Genomic DNA, 15,795 nt, shown 5'->3' on the forward strand with positions numbered 1-15,795 from the left:
TGGGGCATTCTGGGAGTTGAAGGCCCAAGTCTTAAAATCTGGGGGATTCTGGGAGTTGAAGGCCACAAGTCTTAAAATCTGGCTGGGGGATTCTGGGAGTTGAAGGCCACAAGTCTTAAAGGCTGGCTGGGGGATTCTGGGAGTTGAAGGCCACAAGTCTTAAAATCTGGCTGGGGGATTCTGGGAGTTGAAGGCCACAAGTCTTAAAGGCTGGCTGGGGCATTCTGGGAGTTGAAGGCCCAAGTCTTAAAATCTGGGGGATTCTGGGAGTTGAAGGCCACAAGTCTTAAAGGCTGGCTGGGGCATTCTGGGAGTTGAAGGCCCAAGTCTTAAAATCTGGGGGATTCTGGGAGTTGAAGGCCACAAGTCTTAAAGGCTGGCTGGGGGATTCTGGGAGTTGAAGGCCACAACTCTTAAAGGCTGGCTGGGGCATTCTGGGAGTTGAAGGCCCAAGTCTTAAAATCTGGGGAATTCTGGGAGTTGAAGGCCACAAGTCATAAAGTTGCCATGTTTGGAGATCCCTGCCTTAAATCCTGATCCTTATTGTTGATGTAAGAAACGCCTCCCCTGCCATCACTACAGATTTAAATCCAACAACCTTTAATTCTGTTCCCATCTTTACAAGTGTCCAAAGAAAGGCAACCGTCACAGAGTTTTCCAAAGCCACCTGGCACCAAGGAACCTTCTGGCTGCCAAACTCCCAAGATGGGAGGACCCAGACTCAGCTTCATATTCTTCGGTTGTTGACAAGTCGTTCTCTCGGGAGTCCGCCAAAGCAGCACAGAGGAGACACCGCTCGATGGAAGCTCTCGGCTAGGAACCACGGAGCTGGGCCTTAACCCTGCTGCACGGTTATCGTGCGTTGGGAGGCATCGCAGCAACCCGGCCTGGGAAGAAAAGGTTGGGGAGATGTGGAACCCCAACTTCAGCCAAGAATATTGCTGGTTGATATTCAGTTCGCCTTCACCTCGATCCTTGAGGGCCACCTCCGCCTGGTGTTCCATCAACCACCAACCCTTGCCCACAGTGGACAACAGACAACCCTGCTTTACAGCTGAGTGCTAGTAACGGCACTCACCCCATGCACTAGCAGCGTGGGGCCGAGTCCGTGGGTCAGGATCTCCAGTTGTTCCAAATATCTGGGGTATAAATTAGTGTCCGCGGGAGGACGGGGCAGGTAAAGGAAGCGGACAGTAGGACTGGAACTCTGTTGGAGAATGAGCTGGTTAACCGCAGTCAAATACTCGTCGGAAACCGACGTTATGTTGCTGGAGAAGTTGAGGGCGCCGTCTGCCGAGTCTTCCTGGCGGCTGTGCCAATGGAGAGCAACCACGCTGTCCCACAGCACCAGCTGGACTTTCGCCTGGATGCGCAGGTCCTTCAGAAGCTGCCGCAGCTTGTCCTCCTGGCCCTGGGGGCTGGTGCAACTCTGCACGCAGAGGAAGAGACGCAAGCGAGCCCGTCGCCACGACCGGGTCATGGCCAGGACGCAGGCCATCTGTAACAAGAAGAGGCTGCTGGTGTCGACGTAGCGGGCGCTGTCGGGGCGCAAAAGGTTGATGGGCCAGACGTCGATGAGAGGTTGGGCTCGCCACCCGACGGACTGAGGCAGCTGGAGCTGGTCAAAGTAGCGGGCCAGAAGGACGTTGCGCGACATCTTCATGGCGTCGCAGATGATGGCCACGTACTCCCGGGAAGACAGTTGCTTGGGGCCTCCGTAGGTCCAGACGGGAGGGAAGTCGTGCCAAATTGCCTCGTCTCTGCTGAAGGCTGTGGGTTGGGACAAGTTGTCGAGTGGGGGGGCGTTGTCGTAGAAGCCCAGAGCGATGGTGTTAGGCCTCATGCCTCCTGGAGGACGAGGAGACAGAACAAGAGCTGGATTTTATGCTTATATTCTCATACTTCTTATTTTTTATGCGTTTCTTCGACATCTTTTCATTTTATACTTATTCTTCTATATCAGTGATGGCTAACCTTTCTGCCATCACGTACCAGGAGGGGGTGGGCGGGGGAGGTTCACACGCATGTGTGTCCACACCCATAATTCTATGTGCCCCGCCCCGCGCATGCAACCCCCTCCCCGGCTCCTGGCACACGATGGCCCGGTAGGCCCGTTTTTCTTTTTCACCTGGCTCCAGATCCTCTCTATGCATCTGGGGAGGGCGAAAACAGCCTTCCCCATTCCCTCTGAGGCCCTCCGGAGGCAGGAAACAGCCTGTTTCCCTACTTCTGGTGGGCCCAGAAGGCCCGAAAATCAGCTGGCTGGCCACTGATATGGCTATGCGTGCCACCTGTGGCACGCGTGCCATAGGTTCGCCATCACGGTTCTATACTATCTTATATGGATAGTCCTTGACTTACAACAGTTTGTTTAGTGACTGTTAGAAGTTACAACGGCCCTAATAAAAGTGGCATATGACCGTTTTTCATGTTGCAGCGTCCCCATGGTCATGTGATCAAAATTTGTACGCTTAGCAACTGACTCATATTTATGACGGTTGCTGTGTCACGGGGTTCATGTGATCCCCTTTTGTGAAGCCAGATTCACTTAACAACCATGTCACTAATTTGACCACCGCAGTGACTCACTTAATAACTATGGCAAGAGAGGTCATAAAATGGGGCAAACCCCCCTTAGCAAATGTCTCGGTTAGCAATGGAAATTTTGGGCTCCATTGTGGTCATAACTCGAGGACTACCTGTGCTTAAACTTTTATATTTCTTATAGTTTTATATTTTTATACTTCTTATACTGTTTATTCTTAATTTATTTGGCCAAATGTAGTTAGACCCACAAAGAATTTGTCTCCAGTACAAAAGCACCCAATGTACTTGCAAAACAACAGTGTATAATAATAATAATAATGGTGCCAAAGTGTACAGCCAAATAAAAAGGAGAAGTAAAAAAAAAAAAAAACTTAGTACAGGTAGTTCTCAACTTATGACCACAATAGAGCCCAATATTTCTATTTCATTTCATTTCAAATCTTTTATTGTCCGCGCACAACATATGTACAATGAGATTGGTTATTTCTAAATGAGTCAGTTAAGTCATATATCCCCCATTTTAAGACCTTTCCTACCCCGGTCCTTAAGTGAATCCCTGCAGTTGCTAAGTTAATAACATGCTTGTAAAGTGAATCTGGCTTCCCCGTTGACTTTGCTTGTCAGAAGTTTGTAAAAGGGGATCGCGTGACCTCCTGCATATCGTCACCATCGTAAATATGAGTCAGTGGCCAATTTCGAGCATGGGGATGTCACCACGGTCGCAAGTGTGAAAAAACAGTTTACAAGTCACTTTCTTCAGGGCTGTTACAACTTCAAACGGTCACTAAATGAATGGTTGTAAGTCGAGTATATTTTAGGATCAAGTAACCATATACAGTGAGTAGGTTGGCAGGTCTGTGCATGACAAAAATGCAAATATTGGTGTGGTTTTGCTCTGAAGACCCACCTCAGTGAATCAGAGGGGAAATATTAATGCATCACATTAATTTCAAAATCTAAGTGGTCCAGACAAGTAAATCTCTGGGGGGAGGGGGGAGTTTTTAACCCCAAACAATTCATTTCACCCTTCTGCGGCCAGACAAGAGAGCAAAAACCCTGAATTGGAACAGACAGAGTCGATCAAGTCATCAGGAGCACGTTACTTATGTACATTATTTCATCAATTTATTTGGCTGCTGTTAAAGCAACTGTCAAGGTCTCTGAGGAGCCGAGTTCAGGTTCTGCCAGGGCTCGGAAAGAGGTCAGCCGGCCAGGGGAGAGGATCCCATTAGGCAGTGGTGCAGTGGTGGGTTCCTCCCGGTTCGGCCGAGCCGGTAGCGGTGACGATATGACGTCACCAAACCGGTTCTCCCCCCCTGCCCCCCCACCTTATTCTTACCTTTTATTTGGACCCACCCCCAATCTATTGCTGCCTCCTGAGTCCCAGCTGATGACTAGAGGGAAAAAAACTGTTTAAACTCTTGCCGCGGGGCTTCAAAGGACCACCCTACAGCTGATCAGTGTTAAAAGCAAACAAATGAGTCGGGTCGTAAGTGCGAGGACTGGTCGTTAGTGCGAGGACCTTCCAGAAATGACTCTGACCAGCTAGCCACGCCCACCTAGTCACATGACCTCCAAGCCACACCCACAAAATAAGCCACGCCCACAGAACCGGTAATAAAAAAATTTAGAACCCACCCCTGCAGTGGTGGGATTCAAATAATTTAACAACCGGTTCTCTGCCCTAATGACCGGCTGGGTGGGCGTGGTCATGGTGGGTGTGGCCAGGGGTGTGTGACAGGCAGCACTCGACCTCCTGCACTCCCCTGGGAGAAAAAAACGGGCCACAGGGAGGGGGGCACTGCACCCCCCCCCCACACACACCCTGTTTTGGGCCTAGGAGGCCTCCCTGAAGCCTTCTGGGAGCAAAAACAGGCCGGGGGGTATAGCGCCCCCCCGCGCCCCATTTTGGGCCTAGGAGGCCCCCCTCCACTTACATGGGAGCCAAAATGGGGCGCGTGGGAACTCCTGGAAGGGGTGGGGTAGGAAGGGGCAGGGCCAGCCAACAATTTAACTACCGATTTGCCTGAACTGGCTGAATCCCACCTATGTGCCTATTTCATTTGGGAGGCAAATGACTTCCCAAAATTTCAGAGGGTTTCCATGTCTGACGGGACAAAAGCTCGACTCTCTGAAAATAGGGGTCAACCTATTCTCCAAAGCCCCTGAAGGCAGGACGAGAAGCAACGGATGGAAACTAATCAAGGAGAAAAGCAACCTGGAACTAAGGAGAAACATCCTAAGAGTGAGAACAATTAGCCAGTGGAACTGCTTGCCTCCAGAAGTTGTGGGTGTAAAAACCACACTGAAGGTTTTTTAAAGAAGAGATTGGATACTTATTTGTCTGACATGGTACAGGGTCTTCTCCTTGAGCAGAAGACCTCCAAGGTCCCTTCCAACAAAGTAATTCTGTTAAAATCTGCCCTTACAGAATGGATTTAGCTTATTCAACAGGAATTTAGAGGAGGCTTTTTTTTTAAAAAAGTTGAAGCTGGAGGAAAGGTGACCACCCAGAAATCCAAGGTTACCTACCCAGTCCCGAGATGAAGAGCAGCTGCTGTGTGCCGTGCCGCACTGAACTGGCAAGCGTCAGGTTGACGAAGGCTTTGATGTTCAACCGGTCCACCAGCTGCAGCCAGAAGTCCGACTGGTCCGGCAAGGGATCAGATGGCAGGCAGTCTGGGGACAAGCAGAAACGGTCAATCTCAGGGGCCGGCCCAGCGGAGGAAAAGGACAAAGACGCCTGTCAGACTTCGATGCTATCTCAAAATAAATGAATTTCCAAACTGCCAATCTTTAAGGAAATCTTTTCTTTAATTGAGCACAGCCACCGGATCACGACTCGGTGGGGACAAGACTGACCTTTTGCCCCCCAATCCCTCCCTTTCCGATCCCCAAATCTCTGCTTCTCATTGGCTATCTTCCAAGTCATTCTTCAGACTTCTTGTCTCGCCATTTCCCAGGAATGTCTCCCCCCTTCATTTCCACGACAACCCGGCTTCAAAGGGATTTAGCAGGCAAAAGTTCAGAGCTTATCTCTCTCTCTCCTCTGCTCTCTATGCCAGCGTCGAAACGCTGGCAACGCCATTATTCGAGACATTTTCTACTTGGTGAAAGTTGCCAATTTGGTTGGCTTTAAAATAGTGTTTCCCAACCTAGGTAATTTTAAGGTACCGGTATGCTGGCAGGGGAATTCTGGGAATTGAAGTCCATAGTTGTCAAAGTTCAAAAACTCTAAGTTGACGTACAATGCTGGATTAGGAATAGGGCCATCTGGATTCAAGCTTCCTCGTGGAAGTTTCCTGGGCAATTTGGGGTGAAGCTCTTTCCTACATCGCAGGGTCGTCGTGGGAGAAAGTACTGCTTAGGCCTTTGGGTGGATTTACAAAATGAGTTCTAATTTTATCCCAACAAATAAAACCCCAGCCCTTTGGATAGCTTCAAATACTACAGGCTATGGTAAATCTGGTTTTTATTTTTCCAGATCCAGGTACGTGATGCTGGTAAATCCATTCCTTCTTTGCCTGAAAAGAAGCTTACGTTTTCTCTGCTATCGTTTGAGATCTAATCTTTATAGCAGCCTCCTAAAATATTCCCACGGTCTCTGTTTCACCAACCTTCATTGAAAGGCATCTCCTGGTGTACAGGTAATCCTCGATTTACAATTATTTGTTTAGTAACCACTCAAAGTTACAATGGCACTGAAAAAAAGTTGACCATTGCAGTGTTCCGGGATTGAGTGATCCCTTTCGCGATCTTCTGGCAAGTAAAATCAATGGGGGAAGCCCGGGGGTGAAATGTAAAATTTGTTACTACCGGTTCTGTGGGCGTGGCTTGGTGGTAGTGGGCGTGGCCAAAAAATTCTTAAAAAAACTTTTCAAAGCATTTTTTTTAATGCTTTGAAAAGCCTCTGCCGATCAGGCAACTCAGCTGGGATCGTCAGAGAGGCTTTTTAAAAAATGCTTTGAAAAGCTTCTCTGCCGATCAGGCAACTCAGCTGGGATCGTCAGAGACTTTTCAAAGCATTTTTTTAACCACCTCTTCGGCCAAGAGGTTGCAGAAAAAAATGCTTTGAAAAGCCTCTGATGATCCCAGCTGAGCCACGCGATCATCAGAGGCTTTTTTTTTTAACTTTTAAAAGCATTTTTTCGTCAGAAGAGGTTGTAGAAAAAATGCTTTTAAAAGTAAAAAAAAAAAAAAAAGCCTCTGCTGATTGCGTGGCTCAGCTGGGCATGGTGGGGGGGGGGGGCAGGGATTTTTGCTACCGATTCTCCGAACCACCTGCCGCCATAGCTACCGGATCGGGCGATCCAGTCCGAACCGGAAGCATTTCACCCCGGGGAAGCCAAATTCACTTGACAACTATGTTACTGATTTAACAACTACGGCAATTCACTTAGCAATGGTGGCAAGAAAGGTCGTAAAACGGGGCAAAACAATCACTCGACAACTGCCTCGTTTAGCAACAGGAATTTTGGGGGGGCTCAATTACGGTCGTAAGTCGAGGACTGCCTGTGGCACAATGCCAGATTTCTCATTTGCTGCAAGTGGCATTGATGGCTTTACTGTGTGGGCAAAGGAGAAGCAGAAGATGGTTTGTTCTGCCAGCTCTCACGGGCTGTTCCCAAGCCCTGAAACTTTTTCTGATCCCCCTTTCTAGGACCCAAACGAGGTGCCCCCGCCCCCAATTCTCTGCAACTTGCACGATTTGCGTGCTTGCTTAGATTTGATCTGAGTCTTTCCCTCCCTCCCTTCCCCCCCTCCTCTCTATGTTTTGGTCTAGGTTAAAAAAAAAGAAAAGAAAGAAATTAGCAACCCTCCTCCCACATCTCCCCCTTTTTTGGGGGGGGGGCAAATATCCATTAGTTACCATGGAAACCCAAATAGCTCCAGGAGGGGCCCCCTTTGCAGCCTTCACAAAAGCATCTGAGAAATCAATTTGTAGTACAAAGGATGAGAGTTCGGCAAAAGGAAGGAACACTGGGATCTATCCAGCCAGCTGGAGTCTCTTTGCTTTGAAAGGGTTGTGCATGGACTGCTGGATCCCGGCTGCAAAATTTGGAGCCACCACTAGGTGGCAGTACAAAGAGATTGGTGTCTGTCTGGTGCCATCTGGTGATGGCCCAGAGATTTGCAGTCTAGGGTGTTGGAGTACAGGTAGTTCTCGATGTACGACTGCAATTAAGCGCAAAATCTATGTTGTTTAAGTGAGAAATTTGGTTAAAAGTGTTTTGCCCCCTTTTACGACCTTTCTGGCCACAGTTGTTAAGTGAATCATTTGCAGTTGTTAAATTACTAACCTGGCTGTTAAGCGAATCTGCCTTCCCCATTGACTTTGCTCGTCAGAAAGCTGCAAAAGGGGATGGCGAGAGGCCGAGACACCGTCATAAATAGGAGTCCATTGCCAAGCGTCTGAATTTTGATCATGGGACAAGAAGGAATGCAGCAATGATTGTTAGGTATGAGGGTTAGGCCCTCACTTTTTTGAGGGCCGTTGTAACTCCCAACGGTCACTAAACGAACTGTTGTAAGTGGAGGACTACCTGTAAGATTATGTTTGGAAAATTGTCCCAATGTCTCCATCCTGTCCGTGTGAAATGGTCCTTGCTAGGTCGCAACAATCTAGTATTTCTCAACCTCAGCCATTTTATGAGGTGTGGACTTCAACTCCCAGAATTCCCCAGCCAACCTTTAAGCCGTATGGACTTCAACTCCCAGAGTTGCTGACTGGGGAATTCTGGGAGTTGAAGTCCACACCTCATAAAATGGCTGAGGTTGAAAAATACTTGTCCAATCTTGAAGGGAGACCTCATGGGATCATCTGGCTGGACCTCTGATGGCTCCCTACTCTTTCTCCTACCATCTCCTTACCCAGATCCGCCAACTCTACATGGCCGAGCACGTACAAGCCGCTTTTCTTGAGGTCGTTGATGAAACGGATGAGTTGGAGGGAAGTCCGTGGATTCCGCACCATCAGCAACACTTGGGGGCGCCAAAATTTGACGTGTTCTTTGCGGCTATCCAACAGCAGCAGGTACTTGCGGACCTGGGTGCGAAAGAAGCGCAAGGGTCAGATAGAACAAAAAGGGGCAGGATTCCTTTGTCAAATTTATTCAGTTTATTCAGGGGTCTTTTCCTCTAGATCAGTATTTTTCAACTTCTGAAACTTTAAAGACATATGGACTTCAACTCCCAGAATTCCCCAGCCAGCAATTCTGGGAGTTGAAGTCCATACATCTTAAAGTTCCAATAGGCTGAGAAAAATGGATCTAAATGGACTGCAGCCCCAAAGACTATCCAGGCTGAGGATGATGGGAGCTGTTGTCCCATCATCTTTCTTTCTTTCTTTTACTTTCTTTTATTAGATTTATATACCGCCCTACTCCTGAAGGATGGTAAACAGGCACAAAAATAAAATACATAAATACAAAAATTTAAAAGCAAAAATAAAACCAGATTAAACAATTTAGCCCGAGACAAATTTAAAACATCCCAATAATTTAAAAAAACAGATTTAAAATTTTCAATTTAAAAGAAAAGGGGGGAAAAATCATGAAGGATTATGCATCGCTCTACAATTTTAACAGGCAGAAGATGACAATCAAGTTCCAAGAGATTATTTCAGATGATGTGCAAATGTAATAGCAATTCAACACATATTTTTGCAATAGTCCTTGGCTTACAACCATTCCTTTAATGACTGTTTGGCTAGTCCAGTGAAGAGAAGTACCAGGGGTGACATGACAGCAGTCTTCCAATATTGGAGGGGCTGCCACAGAGAGGGGGGGGGTCAGCCTATTTTCCAAAGTACCCGAAAGCCAGACAAGGAATAATGGATGGGAACTGATCAAGGAGAGATTCAACCTAGAAACAAGGAGAAATTTTCTGACAGTGAGAACAATCAACCCATGGAACCTTCAGAACTTGCTTTTGGAAGTTGTGGGAGCTTCATCCCTGGAAGCTTTCAAGAAGAGACTGGACTGCCATCTGTCAGAAATGGTGTAGGGTCTCCTGCTTGGATGTGGGCTGGACTAGATGACCTACAAGGCCCCTTCCAACTCTGTTATTCTGTATTCTACCATTTGAAGTTACAACGGCACTGAAAAAAAATTACTTATGTTTTTCACACTTAACGACCGTTGCAGCATCTCCACTTGGTCACATGATCAAAATTTGGATGCTTGGCAACTGATTTAGGACGGTTGCAGTGTCCTGGGATCATGTGATCCTGGACTTCGCACATTCACAAAATGAACTGTCGTAAGTCGAGGATTACCTGTATACAGCACACCTTTCCAAGTTTCAGCCCCTTTTCGGCGTTCGTGCAGCACAAAGAACCGTAAGCTGTGCCAATGGGCACCGTTTACCGCAATAAACAAACGAATACAGGTAATCCTCGACTTACAACAATTCGTTTAGTGAACATTCAATGTTACAAGGTACTGAAAAAAGTGACTTACGACCATTTTTCACACTTACGACCGTTTGCAGCATCCTCGTGGTCACGTGACCAAAATTCAGATGCTTGACAGTTGGTTCATATTTAGCGTCCCCGGGGTGTGTGTGTGTGTGTGTGTGTGTGTGTGTGTGTGTGTGTGTGTCATGTGATCCGTTTTGTGACCTTCTGACAACCAAAAGTCAACGGGGAAGCCAGATTCACTTAAGAACCGTGTGACTAATTTAAGAACTGCCATGATTCACCTAACAACTATGGCAAAAAAGGTCGTAAAATGGGGCAAAACTCCCTTAATAAATGTCTCACTTAGAAAAACGTAAATTTTAGGCTCAATTGTGGTTTTAAGTCAAGGACTACCTGTACAAGTCTAACCCAGTGGTGAAATCTAAAATTTATTACTACCGGTTCTGTGGGCGTGGCTTGGTGGTAATGTGACTGGGTGGGCGTGGCCATTTTTTTTTTTTTTACTTTTAAAACCATTTTTTCTACAACCTCTTCGGCGAAGAGGTTGTAAAAAAATGCTTTCAAAAGGCTCTCAGATCGCAGCTGAGTTGCCTGATCGTCAGAGACTTTTTTTCTTTTAAACGCCTCTGACAATCAGGCAACTCAGCTTGGATCGTCAGAGGCTTTTAAAAGAAAAAAAGCCTCTGCCAATCAGGCAACTCAGCTGCGATCTGAGAGCCTTTTGAAAGCATTTTTTTACAACCTCTTCGCCGAAGAGGTTGTAGAAAAAATGGTTTTAAAAGTAAAAAAAAAAAAATTGGCCACGCCCACCCAGTCACATTACCACCAAGCCACGCCCACAGAACCGGTAGAGGCTTTTTTTCTTTTAAAAGCCTTTGACGATCCCAGTTGAGCCGCACGATCATCAGAGGCTTTTTTTTTTTTTTTTTTTTACTTTTAAAAGGATTTTTTCGGCCCAAGAGGTTGTAGAAAAAATGCTTTTAAAAGTAAAAAAAAAAGTCTCTGATGATTGTGTGGCTCAGCTGGGCATGGGGGGGGGGGGCGCAGGGATTTTTGCTACCGGTTCTCCGAACCACCCACCTCCATCGCTACCAGATCGGGCGATCCGGTCCGAACCGGGAGCATTTCACCCCTGGTCTAATCCCAAAATGATAAAAATTAGCAAGGGGAAGGCCTGCATCTGCTTTTAATCTGAGCGAGTTAAATAGGTTGCACAACTACAACCTTGGTTTCCATTTCTGAGCGTTTGCCTTCAGGTTTCTCCTCTCGGTTGGCTCCTTTGCAAATCAGCCAGGTAAGGAAGATAAATGGAACCCCATGTCTGCCTGTCAAGATCCTGGATCAGTTGGAGAAAATGCTGGCTGAGTGGGTGGGTGGGTGGGTGGGAGAAATAAAGAGGGGTGCCAGCCAGTGACAGACAGCGCCATATGCTGGAGGTTCTGCCTGGATGGGTGGGAGACGACTGGGGGTGCCCCAGTCTGAATCGACAGCAGCTACCAGCTTGGCAGCAAGAGGGAGGGAGGGAGGGAGAGAAGCAGACGGGGGCCCAATCACCGCCCAACAAGTTGCTTTCCTAGATGGGCCTGGCCTTGGGTTCGAGAGTTTTGCATGCATCTGATTTCTTTCTTCCTTAGCTGTGTGGTTGGCCCACAAGGCAGGAAGTTACCCAAAGGGAAGAATGGCCGGACTGTGGATTTTGGTCACTTCTGCCTTCCGAGGGAAATGTTGTCGTCTTCCAGGGAAATCTCACTGTTTGGTTTTTAATTTTTTTTAATTTCCCTGCTTTCTAAATCCCTGTTTGTGACCCATATGGCACCCATTCTTCTGGGTCCTTCCTTCCTTCCTTCCTTCCCCTTTCCTGTTTCCTCCCTCCCTCCCTCCCTCCCTTTTCCTTCCTTCTTTCCTCTCTCTCTCTCTCCCTTCCTTCCTTCCTTCCTCCCCTCCCTTTCCTTTCCTTTCTCCCCCTCCCTCCGTCCTTCCTTCCTTCCCCTTTCCTGTTTCCTTCCTCACTTTTCCTTCCTTTCCTCTCTCTCTCCCTCTCCTTTCTCCTCCCCTCCCCTCCTTCTCTCTTTCCTTTCCTCTCCTCTCTCTCCCTCCATCCCTCCTCCAATCCTTCCCTTCCTTCCCCTTTCCTGTTTTCTCTCTCCCTCTCTCCCTTTTCCTTCCTTCTTTCCTCTCTCTCTCCCTGTCCTTCCTTCCTCCCCTCTTTCTCTCCCTTTCCTTTCCTTTCTCCCCCTCCCTCCCTCCCTCCCTTTTCCTTCCTTCTTTCCTCTCTCTCTCCCTGTCCTTCCTTCCTCCCCTCTTTCTCTCCCTTTCCTTTCCTTTCTCCCCCTCCCTCCCTTCCTCCCATCCTTCCTTCCTTTCCTTCATTCTCCTTTCCTGTTTCCTCCCTCCCTCCCTTTTCCTTCCTTCTTTCCTCTCTTTCTCCCTTCCTTCCTTCCTTCCTCCCCTCCTTCTCTCCCTTTCCTTTCCTTTCTCCCCCTCCCTCCTTCCTTCCTTCCTCCCATCCTTCCCCTTTCCTGTTTCCTCCCTCCCTCCCTTTTCCTTCCTTCTTTCCACTCTCTCCCTCTCCTTTCTCCCTCCCTCCCTTCCCTCCTTCTCTCCCTTTCCTTTCCTTTCTCCCCCTCCCTCCCTCCTTCCTTCCTCCCATCCTTCCTTCCTTCCCCTTTCCTGTTTCCTCCCTCCCTTTTCCTTCCTTCTTTCCTCTCTCTCTCCCTCTCCTTTCTCCCTCCCTCCCCTCCTTCTCTCCCTTTCCTTTTCTTTCCTCTCTCTCCCTCCCTCCTTCCTTACTCCCCTCCTTCCTTCCTTTCCTTCCTTCCCCTTTCCTGTTTTCTCTCTCCCTCCCTCCCTTTTCCTTCCTTCTTTCCTCTCTCTCTCCCTCTCCTTTCTCCCTCCCTCCCCTCCTTCTCTCCCTTTCCTTTCTTTCCTCTCTCTCCCTCCCTCCTTCCTTCCTTCCTCCCATCCTCTTCTCCATTTCCTTTCCTTTCCTCTCTCCCTACTCTTCCTTTCTTCCCTAACCCCCCCCCCCAACCTCCCATTTCCAAACTAGCGCCTGCCTTATCTTTGTGTTCCCCTTCCCCGAATGAACTGTAAGCTCAAAGAAGCATCCAAAGCCTCAGCTTCTCTGTCTCGGATTATTTTCTCTCTGCCTCCTTTCCTGCTCGGTATAAATTTATGCAAAGGCCTTTCAAAAAAAAAAAAAAAAACCACCCCTCAACGCCGAACACTGCTGCAGACGTGTGATGGAAATGACATTAAAAAATAAGAAAAGAAGGGGGGGAAAGAGGGAGGGTCTGAGCATATCTGGCTGACAAAGTCGCCCCCGCCTAGACTTCGCCAGGGCTCTGCTTAGGATCTTACAACCAGGCGGAATTGTGGTCTTGGAGCCCAGCCAGGCCCTGTTCAACCGGGAGATCCCTGCTTTGTTCGGACTGACAGCTGTCCAGTCCTCGGTTGAAGATTTGCAGCCAGAGAATAGCTGCCTGGCTCTCTAGGTAATTGCTTTCATTGTCCTGGCCTTATCCTCACAAGGTTTCTTATACCGTCCAGCTGAACTCTCTTGACTTGCAAAAATGCCCTCTCCCCCCCCCTATTTAGCTGGCCCTTCGGAGCAGGAGGACGGGAACAGCCTCAGTTTGAGTCCTCCGTGCCATGGAAATTTAGGTGCATGCTAGTCCTCGACTTACAACGGTTCGGTTTAGAGGCCGTTCGAAGTCACAGCAGCACTGAAAAAGCGACCCAGGGCCGCTTTTCACACTTACGACCACTGCATTGGCACATCCCCCCACGGTTACGTGATCAAAATTCGGACACTCGGCCACTGACTCATATTTAGGACCGTTGCAGTGTCCCGTGATCGTGCGATCTCCTTTTGTCGACTTTCTGACAAGCAACGTCAACGGAGAAGCCAGATTCACTGTTACAACCGTGTGACTAACGGCGGCGATTCACTTAACAATGGTGGGCAAGGAAGGTCGTAAAATGGAGCAAGATTCACTGAAGAACTAATCTCACCGAGCGACAGAAATTTGGGTTGTGGTCGTAAATCGAGGACTACCTGCATTTGTCAAATTCCAGGAATGAATTGCCTTGGGATATAAAAAATATGGACCGATGATGTCCGTGGAGTTTCGTTTCACCAACCTCGAGGTCATCAAAAGGAAAACCGGTCGCAATTTTTCTTTTTCCTTTGTGCAGCGCTCCAGACATGACCTCCCTTGCTCTGTATTGTTTGTGTGCGTGTGTGATTGTTTTTGTGTGTGTGGCAGCAGCCAAAAAAGCTAATACAATCCTTGGTTGTATAAGAGACGTAGAATCAAAATCACGTGAAGTATCAGTACCGTTTTATAAAGCCTTAGTAAGGCCACACCTGGAATGCTGCGTCCAATTTTGGTCACCATGCTACAAAAAAGATGTTGAGACTTTGGAAAAAGTGCAGAGAGAAGTAACTAAGAGGATTAAAGGCCTGGAGACTAAAACATACAAAGAACGGTTGCAGGATTTGGGTTTGGCTAATCTAGAGAAAAGAAGGACTGGGGGGACGGGACATGATAGCAGTCTTCCAGTATTTAAGGGGCTGCCACAAAGAAGAGGGAGTCAAGCTATTCTCCAAAGCACCTGAAGGCAGGAGAAGAAGCAACGGATGGAAACTAATCAAAGAGAGAAGCAACCTGGAATTAAGGAGAAACTTCCTAACAGTGAGGACAGTTAACTAAAAGAATAGCTTGCCTTCAGAAGTTGTAGGTGCTTGTTGGAAGTGTGAGGCAGTGCCAGGGACCTTTTATCACATGTGGTGGGAGTGCCCAAAAGCCGAAAAATTCTGGCATCAGATAAGACAATGGATAGAGGAGATACTAGTGCAAAATATAGAAGCAAAACCGGAATTCTTTTTACTGGGTATTATTGAGGGCAAATACAACAAGAGCACAGTTTACCTAATGTTTACACATTCTAACAGCAGCAAGGTAAGCTTTTGCACAAAAATGGAAAAACAAAGAGACCCCCCCACAGAAGAAGAAGTGTCCATATATGGTGGACTTGTAGAAAAATCAAAGCATTTTGGATAAAGATTTGGTGGGTGATGCAGAATATTCTTAAAAAGAGATTGAAATTTACTCCACAGTTGTTCTTATTGGGTATAACTACGTACTGTACAGTTGCAGAGACTAAACTGATTTTGAACTTGATAACAGCAGCAAGATTGTTGGTAGCACAACATTGGAAGAAGGACTTTTTGCCTACTATTGATGATTGGATATTGAAAGTAACTAATTTAGCTGAAATGGCTAAAATTTCAGCATATTTGAAGGATCACACACAAGAAAGGTATATACAGGACTGGAGAAGATGGATTGATTATATACAAAATAAGTATCAGACCAAAAAATATCAAATAGCTTATGAATGATTTCTTTTATCTGTATAAGCGCTATATAAGTGATATTAGAAGTTTTATGTCTAAGAAGCAGGATTTTATATATGGGGGGTTAAGAATTTTTTTTTTTAGGGGGTGTTAGTTTAATGATTGGTTAAGCAATTTAGTTTATTGTTAAAAGTCAATAGAAATACCTTGTGTTCTGCTCTGGGAAGTCGGGGAGGGGGAGGGGGGTTGGGTGGGAGGTTTGTGGGGAAATTGTGTTTGTTTTAAAACTTTTTCAATAAAAAAAAAAAAAGAGCACAATTTACCTAATGTTACACATTCTAACAGCAGCAAGGTTAGCTTTTGCACAAAAATGGAAAAACAAAGAGAACCCCCCCCCCCACAGAAGAAGAAGTGTTAGCTAAAATATTAATTTGCACGGAAATGGACAGACTGACCTCGGAACTTA

General features: G+C 47.1%; 1 protein-coding gene across 1 annotated transcript in view; it reads right to left on the reverse strand.

The window, feature by feature from the left end:
* Nucleotides 1-654: 654 nt before the first annotated feature.
* Nucleotides 655-15,795, reverse strand: part of LOC139318215 (solute carrier family 12 member 9-like) — a 138,574-nt gene continuing 123,433 nt past the window's right edge. The window contains exons 11-13 of the mRNA XM_070945553.1: nt 8,419-8,593; nt 5,080-5,226; nt 655-1,848 (exon numbers count right to left, since the gene is read on the reverse strand). Coding sequence (XP_070801654.1) covers nt 1,049-1,848; nt 5,080-5,226; nt 8,419-8,593 — 1,122 coding nt within the window. The 3' untranslated portion in view covers nt 655-1,048. The remainder of the gene's footprint in view (nt 1,849-5,079; nt 5,227-8,418; nt 8,594-15,795) is intronic.

Source organism: Pituophis catenifer, unplaced genomic scaffold, assembly GCF_029215685.1.
Source record: "Pituophis catenifer annectens isolate HBS135680 unplaced genomic scaffold, rPitCat1.0.hap2 SCAF_6, whole genome shotgun sequence".
In the NCBI taxonomy this organism is placed as follows: domain Eukaryota; kingdom Metazoa; phylum Chordata; class Lepidosauria; order Squamata; family Colubridae; genus Pituophis; species Pituophis catenifer.